Source organism: Lemur catta, chromosome 7 (assembly GCF_020740605.2).
Source record: "Lemur catta isolate mLemCat1 chromosome 7, mLemCat1.pri, whole genome shotgun sequence".
NCBI lineage: Eukaryota > Metazoa > Chordata > Mammalia > Primates > Lemuridae > Lemur > Lemur catta.
The window spans coordinates 28568091-28591222 of record NC_059134.1 but is presented as its reverse complement, the minus strand read 5'-3'; the positions used below and the strand labels follow the sequence as shown (position 1 = coordinate 28591222).

General features: G+C 35.4%; 1 protein-coding gene across 1 annotated transcript in view; it reads right to left on the bottom strand.

Annotated features, from left to right (window-relative positions):
* Nucleotides 1–23132, bottom strand: part of ARHGAP20 (Rho GTPase activating protein 20) — a 78744-nt gene that overhangs the window by 43661 nt on the left and 11951 nt on the right. The window contains exon 2 of the mRNA XM_045556643.1: nucleotides 19317–19402. Coding sequence (XP_045412599.1) covers nucleotides 19317–19402 — 86 coding nt within the window. The remainder of the gene's footprint in view (nucleotides 1–19316; nucleotides 19403–23132) is intronic.

Sequence of the window (23132 nt, the reverse complement as noted above, 5' to 3'; positions counted from 1 at the left end):
TAACTGCTAGGGATGGAACATAGAATAAGAAATAAGGTATAAACACACCTTGGGAAAAGATGTAAGTTGAAGAGATGAAGAGAAGAAAATCTATGAACAAGATGGAGACTGCTGAATAAAGTAGCAGAAAAAGAAGGATAAAAGGCAGTGGTGGTCTGGAGTGCTGAAACTGCTAAGGGGGATAATGAGCTGAGTGCTGAGAAGATGTCTGAGGAAAAAGTCATCAGTTGGTCATGAGGACCTTCATAAAAACAGTTCCAGGAGAATGGTGAAGGCAGAGCCCAAATGGCCTGGGGTTTGAGAGTGAAAGAATGAGAAGTGAAGAACTGAAGGCAGGAACTCTGCTTATTTTTTAGCAGCTCAACACATAAGGATTCAAAAGTGGTACCGCTGGTAAAGAAGGAAAGTATGAAGAAGAGAGAAACAAGCAGCTCTGAGGTAGGTGTTATTATCCCTCATTTTACAGATTTGATGCTATTTGCAGTAGTCAAAATTATACTGCTATCAAGTGAAGGTGATTTACAAGTATGGCTTCAAAATATGTACTTTCAAAAATTCATGTAGCCTTTCAAACGGACAAGCACTTCACATTGGCTCAGCTCCCTCCTCTACTCACAGTGCCTGAATTCAGTGGTTTAGGACTTAATGACTTGGCTGTGGGGGCTAATCCAAGCCTTTTTTGCTAAGTAGTGTGGTACGTCAAGTTATCTGGTTGCCTCAGTTTCTTCATCTGTAAAGTAATATAGGACTATAAAATAGGACTACAAAATCTTTAAATCCCTTTTATAATTTGAATATGGAACTAACTAAAATAACATATACCAAAAGGTGGAATTAAGATTATTGGTAAGAAGGAAACAGATAATGGACATGATTAACTACTTCGGAGAGTACAACCCTATCCTAAAGCATAAATGTAGCTTAGCATTTTTGACAGTCGCCTCAGTGAAATAACCCAGAGCTGAAATAAAATAAAAACAAAACAACAGCAATAACGATAACAAAAGAACTTAAGAGATATTTCTTTATTAATCTAATTAAAAGAAGAGCTTAAGGAATAAAAACTTGTCAGAGTCTCCAACAAAGTATAAGGTGTAAGAGGTCATGACCTGTCACCCCAACTATCTGGTTCACCTGGCAGCTATAATGAATGGGGATTCTGGCTTCTTGAGTCTGAACAGTATGGGTCACAGTGTCAAATCTCTTCTGGGTATACCAAGAATATGAGGACCATATGCTATCCTGACAGCTCTGAGATAATGCCTGAGTGGTCAGCCAGCCCTGCCTCTATTACAGTCATTCTTATTGTGTGGGGCCCTGACCATCATCATCCTTATTAACAAGGAACTTCTTAAAAAGGCAAATTCTCAGGCCCAGCTAAGACGTACTGAATCAGAAACTCTGGAGGGTTGGCTCAGCATTCTGTAATTTAACAAGTCATTTGGGTCATTCTAATGCAGAGGTCCCCAACCTATAGTGAGTTGTATAATTATTTCATTATATATTACAATGTAATGATAATAGACATAAAGTGCACATTAAATGTAATGTGCTTGAATCATCCCAAAACCATTTCCCCTCACCCCCTCCAATCTGTGGAAAAATTGTCTTCCATGAAAACAGTCACTGGTGCCAAAAAGATTGGGGACCACTGTTCTAATGCATGTTGAAATTTGAGGAGCACTACTCTATTATGAGTCTACAACAGATTCTGGCTCTAACATTCTAAAATTCTACAATAATGTATTCAAAGTAAGTATAAGTAGTTTATAGTTCTACTTCAGCTAAGGTGAACTTCTGAGAGTTATTCCATCATTTCCTATTTTTTTTCAGCTATGGTTACCTCTTCTAAGAAACGAATTCTATTATGATCACTAATTACTGATTAAGCACATATTATGTAATAACTTTAAGAGACCTATAGCTGGATAACAAGGCAAGTAAATCAATCAGAATCCTCTGCAAGAAAAGGGAAAGGGAATTTCTATGTTTGATATTATAGACTGGAATTAGGCAAAGAGAGAAGAAAAGGCCCACATTCACTATCACAGAGAAAAATTATTTCTCTCTCAAATTCTTTTGAGTTGGGGGAGTGGGAGAAGGTATAATGAGATCTTTTAGTATGTAGTGATTTTCAAATTTGTAGAAAACAAGAATAAAGCTTCATTTGCTCTTGTCAAAACTGAACAAGGGCAAGGCTAATGAAAGAATGACTAAAATAGCGTTTTATAGCTTTAATTTTTTTATTGCATAACAGGAAAACTTTCCAAGGGGAAAAATCATCATTTGCATTTTGGTTTAGTTATTCAATAAATAACTGCTTTTTTTTGTTTTGTTTTTGAGACAGTCTCACTCTGTTGCCTGGGCTAGAGAGCCGTGGCATCAGCCTAGCTCACAGCAACCTCAAACTCCTGGGCTCAAGCAATCCTCCTGCCTCAGCCTCCCGAGTAGCTGGGACTACAGGCATGCACCACCATGCCCGGCTAATTTTTTCTATATATTTTTAGTAGTCCCTATAATTTCTTTCTATTTTTTTAGTAGAGACAGGGTCTCGCTCTTCCTCAGGCTGGTCTTGAACTCCTGAGCTCAAGTGATCCACCGGCCTCAGCCTCCCAGAGTGTTAAGATTACAGGCGTGGGCAACCATGCCTGGCCAATAACTGCTTTTTAATTATAATATTAATCCATCAGATAGCAGGATGGTTTAAACTAGGAATCCTCAAATTGTTACTCAAGGGTCAGCCAATAAATAGTTTAGGTTTTGTGGGCTACACAGTCTCTGTCGAAACTATTCAACTTTTCCCTCATATTGCAAAATCAGTCACAGAGAATACATACATAAACAGGTGTGGCTGTATTCCAATAAAACTTTATTTACCTAAACAAGCTGCCTATCTAGGCCAACTTTGCTAATCTTTGGTTTAAGTAATACTTCTAAAAACATTTTAATGTTTACAAATAAACACTAATCTGACGCAATTAGGGAATTTATCTTCTTTTGCTTGAGTTTGTCCTAGGCCAAAGATTACACTATTTTAAAAAATGGTTTGCATTTTAAAGCAATTCCAAAGGATTTTCATACATAATAACTCATTTTTCTCCTCACGATAATACTTTCACATAAGTAGATTTGGTGGTGGTGTCAGGGAGCATCCACAATGAAATTAAAACAATTTTCTTTTTCTGTATGGATTTATCAGTCTGTCATTTTAAAGATGTACATATGAGTATGGCAAGAGACGCCTGAAGACTTTAGCAAGCTAAGCGTTGGTTTAAAAAAAATTCATGCGATACTCTAGAATAAAAGTAAAGATCTCAGCACTCTCATAATTTAAAAGAAAAAAATCTTTCATAGAAGGGAACAAAAAAACCAAATAACCTTTGTTTTTTAAAACTACAATCTTAATTACTGTTTCCTACTTAAAAATGTATTTCTCAATTATGTGATACTGAAGTGTTTATTTTTATTTTGAGGGAAATTTAGATATGTTTATTTTTAGACTTTTAGAGTTTGGAAATGGGGGGAAGGTAGGATTACAACCTATTTAGCCTCTTAATATAGCCCAATTAAGATTTCCAAGTTATAATTAATAGAGCTCTAAAATGATCTAACAAATACAAGTAGAGTCTAAGAATTAACCTGCTGCCTGCTTCTTACATATTAACATTTCGTTTTCAAATGGGTTTGTGAAGCCACTTTTGAAAGGCAAAAAGGAGTTTTAATCATTTTTTATTAAAACTAGATAATAGCTTTCATGAAACCTGGCCACAGTAATATTTCCTAATATTTATTACTAACATTTATTCTAAAAGTAGGTCCACTTTCAGGTACAGTTTTAGAGTTGGTGTTGTTCCATAGTATGTTACAAAAGAAAATAAACTAAAATTCAGAATACTTCTTGGAATTGTCTATTTGTAAGTAGTAATCAATTAGAGATTATGATGACAAATACTAGATAGGCTCTGGATAACTTCAAAGCCTCGTATAGTAGCTAGCACATAGTGACTGTTCAACAATTGTTGAATAACTGAATATGATTTATCTCCCCAAAATTTACCCACATCTCAAAGTCCATTCCCAATGCCATCTCTTCTATGAAAACTTTCTCTCAACTAAATCCTTGCTTGGCATCTCTTATATGTCATCTAGCAACTTATATTCTGCTTTATATTTCTTAAATATTCTCATTCAACATTCATTAAACATATAATTACCACATAACAAATTATTTTTAATAGTGATAAGGGTTGTCTTTGCTGGGTACCTGTCATGTGCCAGGCATGGGAAATAGATTTGGTCCCTGGCCTCAAAGAGTCAGCAATCAAATAGGGAAATCAGACAAGCAACACAATGATAAACCAGTGAGGTAAGTGCAATAAAGGAAATGCAGAGCACTGTGGCACAAAGAGGAGCAAAAACAGGAGTCCATCTCTGAGACTGGATTGGTTAGGAAAGTTTCTTGGAGGAACCAAAGTCTTAAAGGATGGACAGACAGATAAATAAAGCCTGAAGGGCACTGTAAAGCAGAAGGAAGAACATGTCAAAAATGCACCTTGGGCTTTGGTAACTGTGGAAAATTCAGAAAGGCTGGAATTATAAGTACCTGAGGAAGATCAGGAGCAGATGTGGAAGGGGCCGGATCATGGATATTTTTCCTACCATGCTAAGGGACTTAGACTTTATTTAAAAGTACTAAAGGATTTTGAGCAGGACCTGTGTTTTGTCATACAGGTTGAACATCCCTAATCCAAAAAACTGAAATCCAAAATGCTCCCAAATTCAAAATTTTCTGAGCATTAACATGACACCACAAGTAAAAATTCCACACCTCACCTCATGTACACAAACTTTGTTTCATGTACAGAATTATTAAAAAAATGTATAAAATTACCTCCAGGCTATGTGTATAAAGTATATATGAAATATAAATGAATTTTGTGTTTAGACTTGGGTCCTATCCCCAAGATATCTCATTTTGTATATGCAAATATTCCAAAATAAAAAAAAAAATCCCAAATCCAAAACACTTCTGGTTCCAAGCATTCTGGATCAAGGATATTTAATGTGTATATTGAAGAAAATAGAGGAGTGCAACCTAAAGGAAGGGGATACCATTAGGAAGTTATTAATACAGGTAAGAAGCATTGCACACCCAAGTTGGCAGTGAGAAAAGGAATGGGAAAGATAGAAGAAAACATAAAAAATACAGATTATTAAAATCTGTAAATTGATTAGTTGTGGATGGCGAGCTGGAGATAAAATTGACAGGAGAAAAAGAATATAGCCTTACTGCTCAGACTTTATTTATTTAGTTATTTTTTATTTTTCACCTAACAAACACCTGCTGAGCATCTAAATATATTGGCTAGGCATTATGCTAAATTAAGATACTGGGTAAATAAGCCAGATTTATTCTCTACTCCTGTGGAAATTTGAGTCTAGTTGCTCAGCTCAATTTCTAGTAGAGGTGAAAACTATAGCCCACAGTTATATTTTATTTGGCCCAACTAGAGTTTTCAAAAACTTTGATTTTGAATGCCCAGTTCACCACATTCCCGCTGTGCCACTTCTTTACTCTGTCTACTGCACTTCCCAGCATGATGAAAGCATTTAAGTCTGTGATTCTTGCCTTAGTGTTGCTTTTTTTAAAACTAGCTTAATTTTGAGTTCTTATTTTATTTTTTTGTAGAAATGGGGCCTTGCTATGTTGCCCAGGCCGGTCTCAAACTCCTGGCCTCAAGCAATCCTCCTGCCTTAGCCTCCCAAAGTGCTGGGATTACAGGCGTGAGCCACCATGCCCAGCCACGTACTTTTAAAAAATTATAGTAGAATACACATAAAATAAAAATCCTCATTTTGACCATTTTAAAATGTATACTTCAGGGGCATTTAGTACATTAACAATGTTGTACAGACATTATCACTATTTAGTTCCTGAATATTTTTATCGCCATTAAAGAAAAACTTGTACCGATTAAGCAGTCACTCCCCATTTGCCACTTCCCCCAGCTCCTGGCAGCTACTAATATCATTTTGTCTCTATGGCTTTGCCTATTCTGGATATTTCATATCATATAATATGTATCCTTTTATGCCTGGTTTTTTTTGCTTTCCATAGTGTTTTCAAGGTTTACCCATGTAGTAGTATGTATCAGTACTTAATTCCTTTTTTTTTTTTTTTTTTTTGAGACAGAGTGTCACTTTGTTGCCCTGGCTAGAGTGAGTGCCGTGGCTTCAGCCTAGCTCACAGCAACCTCAAACTCCTGGGCTTAAGCGATCCTCCTGCCTCAGCCTCCCGAGTAGCTGGGACTACAGGCATGCGCCACCATGCCTGGCTAATTTTTTTCTCTATATATTTTTAGTTGGCCAGTTAATTTCTTTCTAGTTTTAGTAGAGATGGGGTCTCGCTCAGGCTGGTCTCGAACTCCTGACCTCGAGCGATCCACCCACCTCGGCCTCCCAGAGTGCTAGGATTACAGGCGTGAGCCACCACGCCTGGCCTCTTAATTCCTTTTTATTACCAAATAATATTCCATTGTATGGCTATAACACATTCGTTTATCTATTCATTAGTTGATAGACATTTGGGTCTTTTCCACCTTTGGGGTATTATAAATAGTGCTGTTATAAGAATTTTTATACATATTTTTGTTTGAACATCTGTTTTCAGTTCTTTTGAATATATACGCAGGAGTGGAAGTGCTAGATCATATGGTAATTCTATGTTTAACTTATTGAGGAACCACCGAACGGTTTTCCATAGTAGCTGTACCAGTTTACATTCTTACTAACAATAAATGAGGGCCCTAGTGTTACTTTTGATTCTTCCCTCTTTTGATCACCACATAAAATCCGTAAAATCACTTCTTATGTTTTAAGGAGATTTTAACTAAAAAATGAAATTTCTTGACTCCAGGTCCTCACATCTATCCTATAGTTTATGGTGAATTCCTAACTGGACTCTTTACTTTCTTGCTCTCTCTTTTCTCCAATCTATCCTACTCACTTTATCAAATTAACCCCAGATACATAGTACCAATGACCATAGCACATACGCTGTCTAAGGAGTAAGCTCAACTCAGTAACCCTAGCAGGTTCTAGCATCTGTTTTACCCTGCCTGGTTATGACATATAGGTTAGAACTCTCTATATCACCTGTGTAAGCCCTGGTGAATCTTAGAAAATAAATTAGTCCAGAAGTAATTTGGAACAAAAAGACATGACTGTTGAAATGAAGTTAATAGTCATCATCTTGATAAAATCACATTCCAATTACCAAGGGAAACTACATATAGTGATTATAACATGATATGGTTCTATGCAAATATATACTATACTTCCACTTCCGAATTAACTTCAATGATTAAATAATGAATCATGTAACTGTGAGGTCCCCAACCCCTGGGGAACTGGGATGCACAGCAGGAGGTGAGTGGCAGGCCAATGAGTGAAGCTTCATCTGTATTTACAGTTGCTCCCCATCCTCGCATCACTGCAATAGCTCCACCTCCTGTCGGATCAGCTGCGGCATTAGATTCTCATGGGAGTGCCAACCCTACTGTAAACTGCGCATGTGAGGGATCTAGGTTGCGTGCTCCTTATGAGAATCTAATGCTTGAAGATCTGAGGTAGAGGTGAGGTGGTGATACTAGGCCAGCACTGGGAGTAGCTGCAAATTCAGATTATCATTAGCAGACAGGTTTGACTGTACAATAAATATAATACGCTTGAATCATCCAGAAACCATCCCCCCAACAACCGACCCCTGGTCTGTGGAAAAACTGTTTTCCATGAAACCAGTCCACAGTGCCAAAAGATTGGGGATTGTTAATGTAGCTCATCTATAGTCTGAATTCTAACTTGTATTATGAGAACAGAGCCTAGTGATAATGTTAATACCAGGATCAAAATGAACTAAGATAGGATAAGGGCTTGATAGCATAGATGGACAAATGGTTGGATAAACAGAGTGAGCAAGGGCTTAAAAGTCAGAAATACACAAAAGAGCATTTTTAAATTATTATCAATATGCTGACTGGAACAGGCAGCATATGTGACAGAATGAGATCAACAATCTTATATTAACAATGATGCTAATATTTAAAGACCAAGGAAAACAAATATTAAATGAGTAAAGACAGAATGGCAGAGGGAGTGAAGGACAGAGAAGGACACTAATAAACAGAGTTACACTAACAGAATGAGATCCATACACAAGGAGACATTATTTCCAGAGAAGGTAGTAACTACATAACTTCCCCATAACCTTGACACAGAAGTTATTCTACATCTATTAGGAATTCACTTGGTACAAGGCACTTGATGAGACATTACAAGATAAAGGTGGGAACAAGATCTTATGAGCATTGTTTCTAAGGTCTTTAAAATGAAATAATTTATATACAGATTATATACAATGATGCAAGCCCACTAATCAGAGAAAAATATGAGTTTTAGAACTTCAAATAGCCCAGTGGAAAATGGCAGCCTTTGTGAATAGCTCTATTTCATTATAAAAGAATGAAACAGGCCAGGCGCGGTGGCTCACGCCTATACCCTAGCACTCTGGGAGGCCGAGGCGGGAGGATCGCTCGAGGTCAGGAGTTCGAGACCAGCCTGAGCAAGAGCGAGACCCCGTCTCTACTAAAAATAGAAAGAAATTATCTGGCCAACTAAAAATCTATATAGAAAAAATTAGCTGGGCATAGTGGCGCATGCCTGTAGTCCCAGCTACTCGGGAGGCTGAGGCAGTAGGATCACTTAAGCCAAGGAGTCTGAGGTTGCTGTGAGCTAGGCTGATGCCACGGCACTCATTCTAGCCTGGGCAACAAAGCGAGACTCTGTCTCAAAAAAACAAACAAACAAAAAAATAAAAAAAATAAAAAATAAAAAAAAAACAAAAAACAAGAATGAAACAGAAACAGTTATATCCCAACTAAAAATGGAAAAACCTCTAAACCAATTTGGTCACTTTTGTGTTGCTTGTTGACTCAAACATACCTCTTATCTTCATTAATAATTAAGTAAAATTTGTTTGGGTCACCTTGAATGATGACCATATTCAAGCTGCTGGAGGAAATTTACATATGTAGTAATTACAATGTGATATGGTTCCATGTAAGTTTGTTTACTGATTCAACAATGAAATAAGTCACCAATATGCTGACTGAACACTCCAGTAGTTTGAGTAGTTTGGTTTAGGTAATAATTTGAAAGGAATAAAAGAATTATACCTGATAAAGGTAGTTATATCTATAATTTCTGGATCTGCTAACATTGAAAAATATTACCTACTAGCTCCTAATTAGGAAACTTAGAAATATCATATTGTACCTATGAATTACCAAGTCCTCAAGGCAGTATACTCCAGGCAGTGACTTAAGTTATCTAATACTTCCAGCTCATTTATGCCAAAATGTCAATATTCAGGTTTGAGTTGATTCACAACTAATAGAAAAGAGGTAGCTTTGATAGGAACCTTTAGCTACAAATCTGCCAAATACCTTCACTACACTTCAGGATAAGGAAGAGCCACATAATGAATACTAGCTTTAAGACATTTTTTTAAAGAAAATCACAGCAATGAGTTGACTAAAGTTTCTTAAAGAAAAACCTTCATTAGAGGCATTGAAATAAATTTTTAAGCATATTCTTGTTTTTGATAAGCTTATTTCAAATTAAACCATTTGAGGTATAAAAATAAATTATTTTTGGTGGATGCTAAATAAATAATAAAGATCAGCACAGAGATAAATGGAATTGAGATTGGTAATTCTACCAAACAGTTAAAGAAGAACCAATACCAATCCCACTCAAACTATTTCAAGAAAATCAAAGAGGAAGGATCACTCCCAAATGCATTCTATGAGGCCAGTATTGCCCTGATATCAAAACCAGACAAAGACCCAACAACAACAAAAAGAAAACTACAGGTCAATATCTCTGATGAACATAGATGCAAAAATCTTCAACAAAATACCAGCAATTTGAATTCAACAATATATTAAAAGGACTATTCCTCATGATCAAGTAGGATTCATCCCAGGGATACAAGGATAGTCAATATATGCAAATAAATAAATACGATATGTCATAGAAAAAGAATTAAGGACAAAAACCACATGATCATTTCAATGATGCTGAAAAAGCTTTTGATAAAATTCAATATTCCTTCATGACAAAAACTCTCAAAAAACTGGATATAGGCTGGGCACAGTTGCTCATGCCTCTGATCCCAGCACTTTGAGATTTCATCATTCTCAAAAATTTTTCCCTCATGTTTAAATTATCAAGAGATTATCACAATAATCATAAGTTAATGCTAAATAGCAAATGTATTAAGTTCAATTTTACTCAAAATCTTTAAAAATATTGTTAATAATGGAATACTTATATATAACTGCAGATGCATGTTAAAGTGTGAATCTCACATGCTAAATGCTAGACAAAATAAAAATTGACAGATCAACTAAAACCAAACCATATTTTAAGTCATTTTTCACACAGCTAAAATGACACCATTCCCTTAACAAAGTGGAAAGCATGCACTGCCTCTGTGTTGATGGAGCTGAGCAAATACACAGGACCTGAAAATTTTAGTGCAATGCTATAAGGTGCTTTCTCTGACCATTCAGCACAAGTGCTAAAGCAAAATTTCCTGTTATAGAGGCCTCTCTGGAAAGAGAGTTTAGTGGGAAAGTGCTCTACCAACTCTATCATTTCCAATAACATTATATTATAAATAAATTCCAGAAGTTTCTGAATCTAGGAGATGGGAGAAGATATGACAGTAAATCTTTAAGAATACAATTAAATTCCAGTAGAAGTTTCATTCTCACTCTTCAGAAAATGTTTTTCCACTGGCCTCAACTCTGGTTATCTGCAAGGAGAGTTAGTATTGCACAAAAACAGATTTAAATTAACTACATTTGAGCTGCTTAATCTCTATTCTCCTTTTTTTTTTTGTTAAACCATGACGCTTAAGTAGACAGCTTTCTGAAAGAGTAGGAAACAAAAAGGGGATAGGAAGTAAGCCTTCTTCCCTTATGGAACCAGGGTATAATGTACCCAAAACATTACCAGAACAAATCAGGGTCCCTGCCTTCATGGTGCTAACAATCTAAGGTGATAAGTCAAGGACTATTAGGAAGAGTCACTATCTTATAGCAAAAAGAATCCTAGACTAAAATTCAGTGGGAATGAGATTTACTTCTAGCTTATCAATCACTAGCAGTAAAATATGGAATGGGGAGGAATGGGAGACCTAGATGTGAATTACAGCTAGAGTTAATGTGTTTCAGATTGGAACATTATGTAAACTCTACAAGGTCAAGGGTTTCTGTCTGTCTTGTTTACTACTGTAAACAGTATTTTTTCAATCCCTGGTCTTTTAAGAGATGAGTTAAGTCTTCATTATATTTTTGTTAAATCCATTCCAGTTCTAAATTTCTAAGATTGAAAGATCATAGAGGAGAATTATAAATTTAGGCTGGAGTTATCAGGAAAAGAATATAAGAAACTAAACCTGGCTATGAGGTAGTCATTGGCCATTGAGGGAGACAGGCATCTAGAGAAATGATTATGTTACATGTCTGGTGAGGGAGATATAACAGAGCTTAAATGAAGAATCATGATGGTAATTTAGTGGGGGGAGCTTGGAGAGGAAAGATAGGAAGATGTGGCCAAGAAAGGTATCACAAGGCATAAGCTGAACTGAGCCTGGAGATAATTATCTAAGTAAAGAAACAGAGAGGAAATATATTCAAGGCAAAGAGACCCAAATAGACCTTAGAAGTGTCTAGGGCTGAAGTGTGGGGAAGGGGTGCTAGATGATGAGGATTAAGAGTATAAATTTAGGCGTTAGACAGACTTGAGTTTGAAACTTGGTCTGCCACTTTAAGACGATGAGTTTGGGCAGTTGAGTAAGCCCTTTAAACTGCATTTTAGTGGTCTGTTGAATGGAAGTATTAATGTTTACCTCTCAGGATTGTTGTGAGGATTAAATGAGATAATGCAAGTAAGACATTTAGCTAAGCACATCTAGAACACATCTGTGCTCAAAAACATAATGGCTGTTACTACTTGTAGCAGTGGTTCTCCATCACACGGCAGCAGCACCATACAACTTCTAAACCCCTAGTCTTTTCCAGAAAGATTTTTTTAGAAACCTGCAGGAACCTAGAGGGTCACTTGCTTTATGAAAACAAATATTTGCCTCCCTGTGGCCTGAGAATAATCTTCTTCCTTATGATATTACAGTTCCCAGCTTCTCACTGGCCCAAAACCTAGACTGTAAAAGTAGCTATGGAAAGAGACCCTCCTCCTGGGAAACAGCAAGTAACAATTTATGCCTGGCAAGTAGGAAAAAGTACTAATTTTATCTGTTTCACTGCCTCTATGTGGGAGGTAAAGCAGATAAAAAAGGGATAGGCTGAAAAACCATTTTTAGTTTTTTTATGGGGCAGAGTTAAACCCAGGTTTACATAATACAAATACAGCGAAACACAGATAGTGTATTGTTCAGCAATGACTTCATTTCTATACTGAGAACTAAGGTTTAATCTATGCCTACAACATTCAAAACTCAGGTTGCTGTTGTTTACCATTTGTTTGTTTTTGTCTTGGGTCACCAGAACTTGCAGTAGCTCTCCAAACACTTAGTAATCCTGAAGAGGCTTGGATATTGCCCTCCTAATACTGCTAAGGAGTTAATTCTATTACCTGAATCTCATTCCCTGGACTACCCCACCTGGTTATGGCTTAATCACTTCTAAGTAATTAAGTCTAGAGAATGCTCTAGGATACTGGTTGTCAAATTTTAGCCTATATCAGAACCACATACAGGGCTTGTTAAAACACAGAATTCTGGGCGCTATTCTCAGAATTTTTGACTTATTATGGGACAGGGCTCTATAATTGGTATTTCTAACACGTTCCAGGTGATGATGATGCTTCTGGTGCTAGGACCATACTTTGAGGACCTCCACCCTAAGAGGTTTTCGTTTTCACAGAGTGGTGTACCTTCTCCAGTTACTGGAGAGGTAAGTCAGAAGGGGCTACTGTCACTAGCCTACAGAGTGAACTGTGAGAACCAGAGACGAGTAAATAAATAATAACACAGTGAGGCAAGCACTGAAAGGAAGAAGGATGGATTGTTTTTCCATTAGTTTTCGAATGAAGTTGAATCTGCAAGTTTAAAGATGGATTGTTCTTCCATTAGTTTTTGAAAGAGGTTGAATCTGCAGGTTTAATTTGGGGATAGGTGTAGAGTGCTGGCAGGTCAGCCTTTTTTCATATTATTTTCATTAGATCCTGAGAGCACAGAGCTGATTTATTCAAGCCCACCAACTGTAACTCTACCCTACCTCCTACACCAAGATGAAGTGGTTATTCCCAGGAGCACAATCCCTAAGGGCAAATATCCTGCTCTCTCCCCAAAGGTCATTCCTCTCAGAACTAAGAGCTGTTACTCACATTCCCAGGTGCATATTTTCAATGCCTTAGGAAACAAGGAGGCACTGTTCCTATTCTTTTTGAATGTCCTTTGCATGATAATGCTGGTTTCTTTTTCATCCACTCTCTTATTTTTAAGGCCAGATATGAGAAAGAAAAAATTTAGGCTATTGTGGTAACACTGAAAACTTGGGCTCTAACCCTAGTTCTAATACTCCCTTGCTGTGTAACCTTAGGCATTTAGTTAGTCTCTTTCACTCTTGGGTTCCTCATTCATAAAATAACCAGCCCAATGAAAACAGAGTCCAGATTTCCACACAACAGATTCTTGATACTCAGTTTGAAGTTTGTACAGTTCCAAAACAAATATATCAGAGGACTATTATTGAACCAGTAGCTCCACTTAAAAGTTATTCCATCTGTCCAGTGTTTGCTGGAGGTTAAAAAATAAAAAGAGGTTACTGATTCCTTCATCTTCTCTTCCTGTCTTCATCCTATTTTCCTTTTAATAAAAAGCAGACAATTACTAAGTCCAAGAGGAATTAGTCTATTTCAGTATCCGGGTGCATAAACATAACCATAAACTCATTTTTATATAACAAATGAAGAACTTACATGTTTATTCAAAACACAGGGGGATAAAAACACAATGAGGGGGAAAAAATAGCAGGAGGACAAGGAATTCATACTCAAAAGTTAATTGAAAAAGGCCCTTTACAACAAATGAGTTGAGAGTTCAGTAAAATTTTACTTATTATAATTCTAATATAAAAATATGATCTGGGGACAAATGCCAGAAATTTAAGAAAAATTCAGTGATACTCTCATCATAAACACATCTAAATTATATATCTTCAAAAACTGATATAGTTAAAACAATAATTCAACATTTATTTTTATATAAAAAACATTTTCTATTTCTATCCTGCACTGATGAGTTTGTTTTTATATCATGCATTTCTTATGTTTTCACAGCACAATAAATATAATTCACATTTCTTTAGTATATAATTTAAAATATAATCTTTACTTCACATTAATAGAAATTTAAATTAAGAGCACTCAGGTACACCCTATCAAGAAACTGTTAGACTGTATGAAAACAGGTACTCCTCTACATCACTGGTAAAAATGGAAATGGTATAACCCTTACAAAGGGAAAATGTGGCAATATCTAACAAACATAAAAGGTTTTTGACTGCAGGATCATTTATTTAAGAAAGAGTGAAAACAATGTAATCAATCATTCATCAGCAAGGGACTGCTGAATAAACCATGATATATAAGCAATGAATTACCAGGAAGCTATAGAAAGAAAAGAAAAATATCTCTGTATACTTGTAGGGAGTGATTGTACAGACATAATGTGAAAAAAGTAAGGTGGAAAAAGAATATAGTATATTACTGTTTATCTAAGAAAGATATATGTATATATTCTTATTTACTTATATTAAAAAATTAAATTTTTTACAAGTTACTGATGACAAAGGGAAAAAACAGGGTTGAGGAGACAAATAAAAACTAAACTTTTCTGAATACATCTTGTTTTAATAGACTCAACTTGAACTATGTAAATATTACATAATTTATATAATTATAAAACCAAATAAAAATTTTAAAACATTTTAAAAATAAAATTGAAAAAAATTAACCAAAATTTGTGTCCAGTGGCATAACCATATAAACTATTCCAAATGACTTTAGAAAACAGTAATATGACTCTGCTTTACCACTGGGATATGTCATAAGGATAAAAATGGTTGTCAAAGAAAACTTAAACTATTTCCACTAATCGTATTGGCAGTGATAGTGTTGATATTGTTACCCTGAAACTTTTGTGTGCACATTATAATGTAATTATGTCATATTCTAATTCCTACATTTCCAGTATCATTGAAAGTGATATTCCCAGCATGAAAGAAAGGAAACACATGAATGTTAACATAGACTGGTTAAGTTAAACAAATACCTATAGTCCTAAATCTGAATTGGAAATCAATATAAATTCAGTCATGACATGTTTTGTTTCTAAAGATATATTTTCCTTATTATGTTCTTTGGGAATATTGATAAAGTTGTTAAAACTTTTTTCTAGACTCATCAGGACTAAGATATAAAAGAAAAGACCCTAATATTATACTATATAATACCTTATATAATACATTAATATAGAACATACTGATATATAATATACTATCTAATAAACTAATACTAGAATTACTAATATCAGGAATTCAAGAGGTAGCATCACTACAGATTCTATAGATGTTAAAAGGATAATAAGGGAAGATTACAAAGAACTATAAGACTATAAATTCGACAACTTTCGACATGAAAAAAATCCTTGAACTATACATAATCAACCACAGCCTACTCAAAAAGAAATAAACAACCTGAATAGTCCTATTAAAGAAGTTTAATATGTAGTTAAAGCCTCCTCAAAACAAATCAAAACTCCAGGTCCAAAGAGCTTCACAGGTGAATTCTACCAAAATTTAGGGGAAAGAAATAATAGTAATTCTACACAAACTCTTTTAGAAAATTGAAGAAGAGACATTACTTCCCAACTCATTCATAGAAGTTAGCACTACTCTGATATCAGAACCAAAGATATCACAGGAAAACTACAGACCAACATCCCTCATGTATATAGAGGCAAAAGTTCCAAAAACATCCTTCAGAAAATTGAGTTACACGATATATGAAGAGGATATGATAGAATGGCCAAGTGAACTTTATTCCAAGAATGCAGTTGTTTTAACGTTTTTAAAAATCATTAACTTGCATAGTACAAATTATAAAAGAAAAAAATCATGATCATCTCAATAGACAGTGATCAGGAAAAAGCATTTGACAAAATTCAATACACTCTCATGATAAAAAGTCAGGTCTATTCCTACAGTTTTAGACAATGTGTTCTGAGGTTTTCAACTGAGAGATCCATGGATGATCCAAAGTATGTCATGAGAAGAAGGACAACACCAAGGAATAGTGTTAGGTGCAGGTTTTTTTCTAAGATAACATGTCAGTATAGTTTATTGTAATTTTGAAAAAGTCTTGAAGTTTTTAAAAAATTCCTGTAAAGTTCAAGATTTTAAAAGTCTTATGCCAAGAAACTGTATCTAGGTACAGAAAGTTTATAAAACTCCAAAAGAAAGTCCACTGACTTCTCTTTTAAGTTGACTTTTCCTTTAAATTATGTCAAATTGTTACTAGAACTACCTTAGAGTCAGCATGAGAGAGGCCTTTATGAGGTCATTTAGCTCATTCTGTTTACTGTATCTGGAAGGTTCACACTAAACTATCATGGGTAGAAGCAGTTTTTCATTCTGTTATGCAAGTAGATTTTTCTACAGTCTTCAGTAAACCAATCCAGAGTATAAATGTACTTCCCTCATTTGAAAGTAAGCTATTAATATCATCCATTTTAGGTTAATATTAAAGTTATGATGCAACATTACAGAGCAAAAAGAAAACGAGATGATGAGGAATTTGTAGAACACAATGAGAGATAGTCTAATCAGGACAATGTGAGCATGGGTGTGGGTGTGTGTGTGTGTGTGTGTGTGTGTGTGGTGTGAGGTCATGCACAACATGAGTGAACTGAACTGACTAAAAGGAAGTAGAAGCCAATTAGCAAATGGCTGCTTTCCTAGTTATCCAATGCTCATTGGGCTTCCTTATCCTACCACCCTTATCGCAAACCACCCAATTCTGTACGTATCTAATCTTTATTAATAGCATTGGCACACATGAACTTCTTAGAGCCCCTTCATTTTAAGTGGCTGAGCAAACCAGGTCAATCCTCCATGGCTCAAACCTTCATTTCCCAGAGTCATTCTAGGCATTCTTAGAACCTCTGCCTAGGGAGACCTCAAGTGTTGTCAGGGTCTACTAAGAATAAATCCGTAATTTTCCAAGCTAATCTTGCTTCAGGCCAAACCTAGAAATGCTAAATGAATTTAATATTAGACTCTAGCTGGCTTCCAGATTCTGAATCTTTCATCTTTTTTATTTCCCATCTGCTATGGTCCTTAAAGAGTCTCGCTACGAGGATAATGTGCATTTCTGCTGTTACTACTGCTACTACCACTAACAATAATAAATAGCCTACACATATATGCCACTGATTTTGTGCCAGAGTCTACTTTAAGAACTTTATATATGTAAGACCCATTTATTTCTCCCTAAAATCCTATGAAGTAGGTGTCATTATTATCTCTGGTTTAAAAACTTACCCAACATCACACAGCTAGTAAGAAGAAGTACTGAGATTCAGAACTGGGAATTTGGTTTCAGAGTCCACGCTCTTAGACACTATATCATACCCCTTTTGTTTGTGTAATGCAAAGAATGTTCCATCACGACCAGACGCCTGGGTTCTAGTTCTGTCTCTGACACTAATCAATTGTGTGACCAATGGGAAGTTTTTGACTTAATTTCCACTATATAATGAGCCAGGATCAGTGATCCACTTCTAGTAATACATGTTATGATGATAAAGTAGGTGCATTTTATTAACAAGTTTGATATTACTAGATGTGCTGGGAAGTTTGAAGCTTAAAAATGAAATACATCAAAGGGAAGGGAAGAAGGCAATTAATAATAACTTAATCTTCTAAGCATTTTAAATTATTTCCTCATTTTATATTCTATAATGCAAGCATTATGACCCATACTTTACAGAGGAAAACACAGGCTCAGAGATCAGGTAATTTATCCACTAATGCAAAAATACACTGATGCAGACAATCCAAAAGTCATTTATATATGACATTGAAATGTATTATTATATTTTTATTTTGCAGAATATATTCGTAATTAAATTTTCATTAGGCACCTATTAAAAGGAGTTTACATTTCCTAATTAACCCAATGACTAAAGCATATGTATTTTGGGGACAGGTTGGAAAGAGTATTTAGTCTGAGAGAACTTGCTGAGTACTGAGAAGAAAGTGACCTAAGTATTTTGATAACTTTCATTAAATGGGGTTTGGATATAGAATTTATTCCAGCACTAGAAATTTTCCATGTCTTTTCATATACATTTTATGTTAAATTAACACATTCATAAAAATATCATAGTTATAGATATATCCTCACTTTAAATGAAGATGAGGACTTCACTTTACATAAAAGGATTCATAGCTTAGAAGAAAGTCATCACAGAATTCCTTTGAACATAAAGAGTCCTATGAGTTAAAATGCCATTCAAAAATGAATGAATAAATTAATGATTGAATATACATTCAATTTCTACACATTATGAAAGAGCCTTAAAACATCCACTGAAATAGTCACAATAGGTTAAATGGCCACTTTAATAGGTATTTAGCCTGTTTTTCCACTTCAAATTTCACTAATTTAGACAATAATGCCTAAAAGAAATCAATATTCCATTTTTTATAATCTTAATCTTGTTATCTTCCTTCATATCTAAAATTGGTGAAAAAAATCACCTTATCCATGCACAGGCATCACCTTATAAAAAATAAGCAAACTTTTATGCATAACAAAACATTCATTCTTCAGCATTCTGCTAATTGTTTCTACAAATAAATTTTGATAGAATGTGGAATCCATATGTTTGTGTACTATGTGATGTGAGATTCACTTTTGAATCAGTTTTAAACCAACCGAGCATACACACCAGCTCTAAAAGGCTTTGTGATTCCCACAAAGACTAAGTCTTATTAAATAACCTCAGAACAGAAGTCATATTTTCTATTATTAAACAGAGAATGCTGGTGCTAATGGAAAGCAAACAACATCCACACATAAAAAAAATGTGATCTGCAAAACTCTTTATGTAACATAAAGTTCCAAGCACATACCAGATGTACAGTGCAAAGCCTTGCACTCACCTGCTGGTTGTAGGCTGTTTTTGCAGGGCTTTATCCAGGAGAAGAGATGGAGCACTTCTCCTCCTTTCTACTAATGCTTTCATTTTCTGTTGAGGAAAAAATAAATAAATAAATAAATAAATAAAAACCACATGGCTTCTAAGGTAAGTAAATGTTGATTTTCAATCCAATTCAACAAGTTTTATATCGTCCATCTTTGCCTATCAAGGAGCCTACAATTTCATTATGTAGATAAAACTATAATATCTAAAGCAGAAAAGTTAAAATAAATAGGATAGTAAGTGTTAAAAAGTGGTATAGGTAGTAAGTGGGTTTTTTTTTTTTATGGTCAGAGAATAAAGAAGTTAAATTTTGATCAGAGTATTTAGGAAAAACACCATCCTAACTATTATTTTTGCTGGTTATGTGTCCAGCCCTACGGTAAAGGCTGGATATGGATTCTTTTATTTATACCCCAAAGTGTCATCAGAGTAGGCACTACTCTATTTCATAGGCAGGATAGGTCTCAAACTGACCTTCAAGAAAAAACAAGTAAAAGGGAGGGAAAAATAGTTAAAGCAAAGGCACAGAGACTAGTTCTTACATAAACATTTAATCAACCTGTAAATTTTGTTTTAAATTTAAGTGTTTACACATTTGGGAATCCCTCCTTCCAAATATATATATATATTTTTTGCTGTAACTTAAAAATAATCTTTTTGCTTTTTTTTTTTTTTCTAGGTGGTATATAAATATAATTCAGGTACTCTGTTTCCATTGACTTAAAATTTGTGGCAAATGAGATTTTATTCAACTTGAATTATACAGATAATTACTCTTTAAATTCAATCTTTTATATTTAACACCCCTAAAAACAGCCACTAGAGATACATGAGTAAAACTGACAATCAGTCACAAACAGCCATGAGTGTAATTTAGGCTGTATCACCAAAGCCATTCTTCCCGCTATACCCTCTCACATTTCTCTCACTTCTTTGGCACAATTCTTATCCCACAAATTCATCTAGGGATCTGTCTCAAATTATTGTTGTTATTACTGCTCTGGCCTCAGTGTTGCTGTTCCCCTCATTAATCTTTTGACTCACACCTGGAAATTTTATGCCCAAATCTCCTTAGCACAACTGGAACAGCAAATGAAATAATAGATAAACATTAATAAAGGAGAGGAAACAAATAGGTTAAAAATAGAGAATATCAGACATCTCATCCAGGAGATATTAACCATGAGTCAGTTTAAGGCCAAGTTACTTGTATAAAAATTTTCTGCATGATGTGTATTTGTTGCCTTCCTCCTACAGAAACAGCCCACAGTTGCTATCAGTGGGGTGGAGAACCTGCGGTCTCAAGGCCACATGTGGGCTTCCAGATCCCTGAGTGCAGCAGCTCGACGGAGTCCAAACTTCACAGAACAAATCCCTTTATTAAAAGGATATTTCCTATAAAATTTGGATTCAGTCAAAAGGCCACACTCAAGGGTCCGTAAGGCCACACATGGCTCTGAGGCTGCAGGTTCTCCACCCTATCTTTCATTACTCACACCTCTTAGGAACATAACCCTCAGGAATCTAACATCTTGGGCTAGTGTGACTGCAGAGGTTGCAAAGAAAAAGGAAATCTGGGAGGCAAGTATCTGTATTGCAAGGTACAGCAGCACCTCCCCATATCAAGAGTCTCAATCCTGGAAGACTGGATTCATTTTTCTAAGAAAGGTGACAGTTTGTTCACATACATCAAACTGTGTTCCAGATTGTTTGCAGGATTGTTTCACCTTCAGGTCTGGGCTTGATTCCTACTTTCTATCCTGATTCCCTTTATTCAGGATCTATTTACTACTTTGAAATTTAGAATATTTCCAATCCTATAAGCTTTACCTGAGCCTCTTACCCATTGTCTGCTTTGACCTTCAGGATCTGTCTAACCTATTATACTTAGTGGGGGCCATTCCAAGACCTATCTCCCCAGCTTTGCATCTGCTTCCCCTAACCCTCTGACATCACTGTCAGCAGATACAAGATTCTAAACTACAGCTTCATTAGTACATGATTTCTAATTCTGAGTTTCTTGGCTTTCAGGTTTATGAAGAATTTGGAAGGGTTTAAAAGACAGCTAAAAAATTATTTAAAATGTGGAGAAAAGAAAGAGCCCATGAAAAAAGTTAAAATGATCTGAGATTTTTCATTTGGGAAATAGTAATGATTTCCAAATTAATGCAGAGCTATAATATGAAGAGAGTAAATATCTTCCAAGGAGGATAAGGCAAAAAGAAATGGATTAAACTGTAGAAAGAGAATCCAGGTTGACTTTGGGTAGTGGTTCTTTGAGAAATTTACAAAAGTTGTAAACTTAACTTTGCATAGAATTTGAGAGGTTCAGAAACCCCCACAAAATGGATTTCTTAGGGATTCATGAACTCCAAATTAAGAAACCTTCAGATGTAAGAAAATCCTTCTGAGAGTGATAGGTGTTAAACATGAGAATAAATAAAGAGTGATAATTTTTCTTCTGAAAAGGTGTTTTTAAAATGAGTTTTTCATGAAAATCTCATGTAGAAGACCATTTGTATACACAATGATCAGACTGTATTTTTTGAGTTATATAAATGTCTTAAGTATAAGGGGTCAAATGCTGAGTATCCACACCTCATCCAGCTGGATTCATACGGAAGAGAATGCAATCAAACTACAGGCAAAATATTGTTTCTACTTGAGGTCCTGTTGTCTGCACTCAGACTTACTCTACCACTAATGAGATAAACAACCCAAGGCAATTCAGTCACTTTTCTGGTCCTCCATTTCCTTACCTACAAAATGAGAAAATTTGGACTACATAGTCTCTTATGTCCCTTCTATTTCTCATGTTCCTACTTTAAGTGTCTACCAAAGATTCACCCAGGATATGCAGGAAAATAAACATATATATCATGCATTTAGGATTCACTTGTCTTGTAAGTAATAGAAAGTCTTTTTTTTTTTTTTTTTTTTTTTTTTTTGAGACAGAGTCTTGCTCTGTTGCCCAGGCTAGAGTGCCATCGTGGCGTCAGCCTAGCTCACAGCAACCTCAAACTCCTGGGCTTAAGTGATCCTCCTGCCTCAGCCTCCTGAGTAGCTGGGACTACAGGCATGCACCACCATGCCCGGCTAATTTTTTCTAGATATTTTTAGTTGGCCAGATAATTTCTTTCTATTTTTAGCAGAGACAGGGTCTCGCTCTTGTTCAGGCTGGTCTCGAACTCCTGACCTCGAGCGATCCACCCGCCTTGGCCTCCCAGAGTGCTAGGATTACAGAAGTGAGCCACCGCGCCTGGCCTAGAAAGGCTTAAGAGCAGCCAATATAATCTGGGGCTTCATAAATAGATTTAGGTATTAATTCATTCAAAATACACAGATCTCTTTCTTTTGCTCAAAGTAGCTAAACAAAGAGCCAATGGTAACTTCAAAACAAATTCACTGATCTATTAAAGAATCTGTTCTCAGGCAATAAAGACTTGTATTTTCTTCTTGCATATAACAACGGCATGAAATACAGTACATTGAAATAGAATGAGACTATTGATTCCTTTATAAACGTATAATAATACAAACTTGTCAGGACAGGTTGAAGTTATGCTTATTTCAGCACTAACAAATTGCACAGTTGTTCTGTGACAGGAATAACTATGATTCTTTGCCTCACAGGAAACAAAGTAAATTTCAAACAGTGTAGAGTATATTTTATTTGTCAGCTTAAAATGTAATTTTTCAAAATTTTCAAGTGCTTGATGTTCATTTCTAGATGACCTCATAAAGAGTAGACGACATCTAGTAATTTGCTATGGAC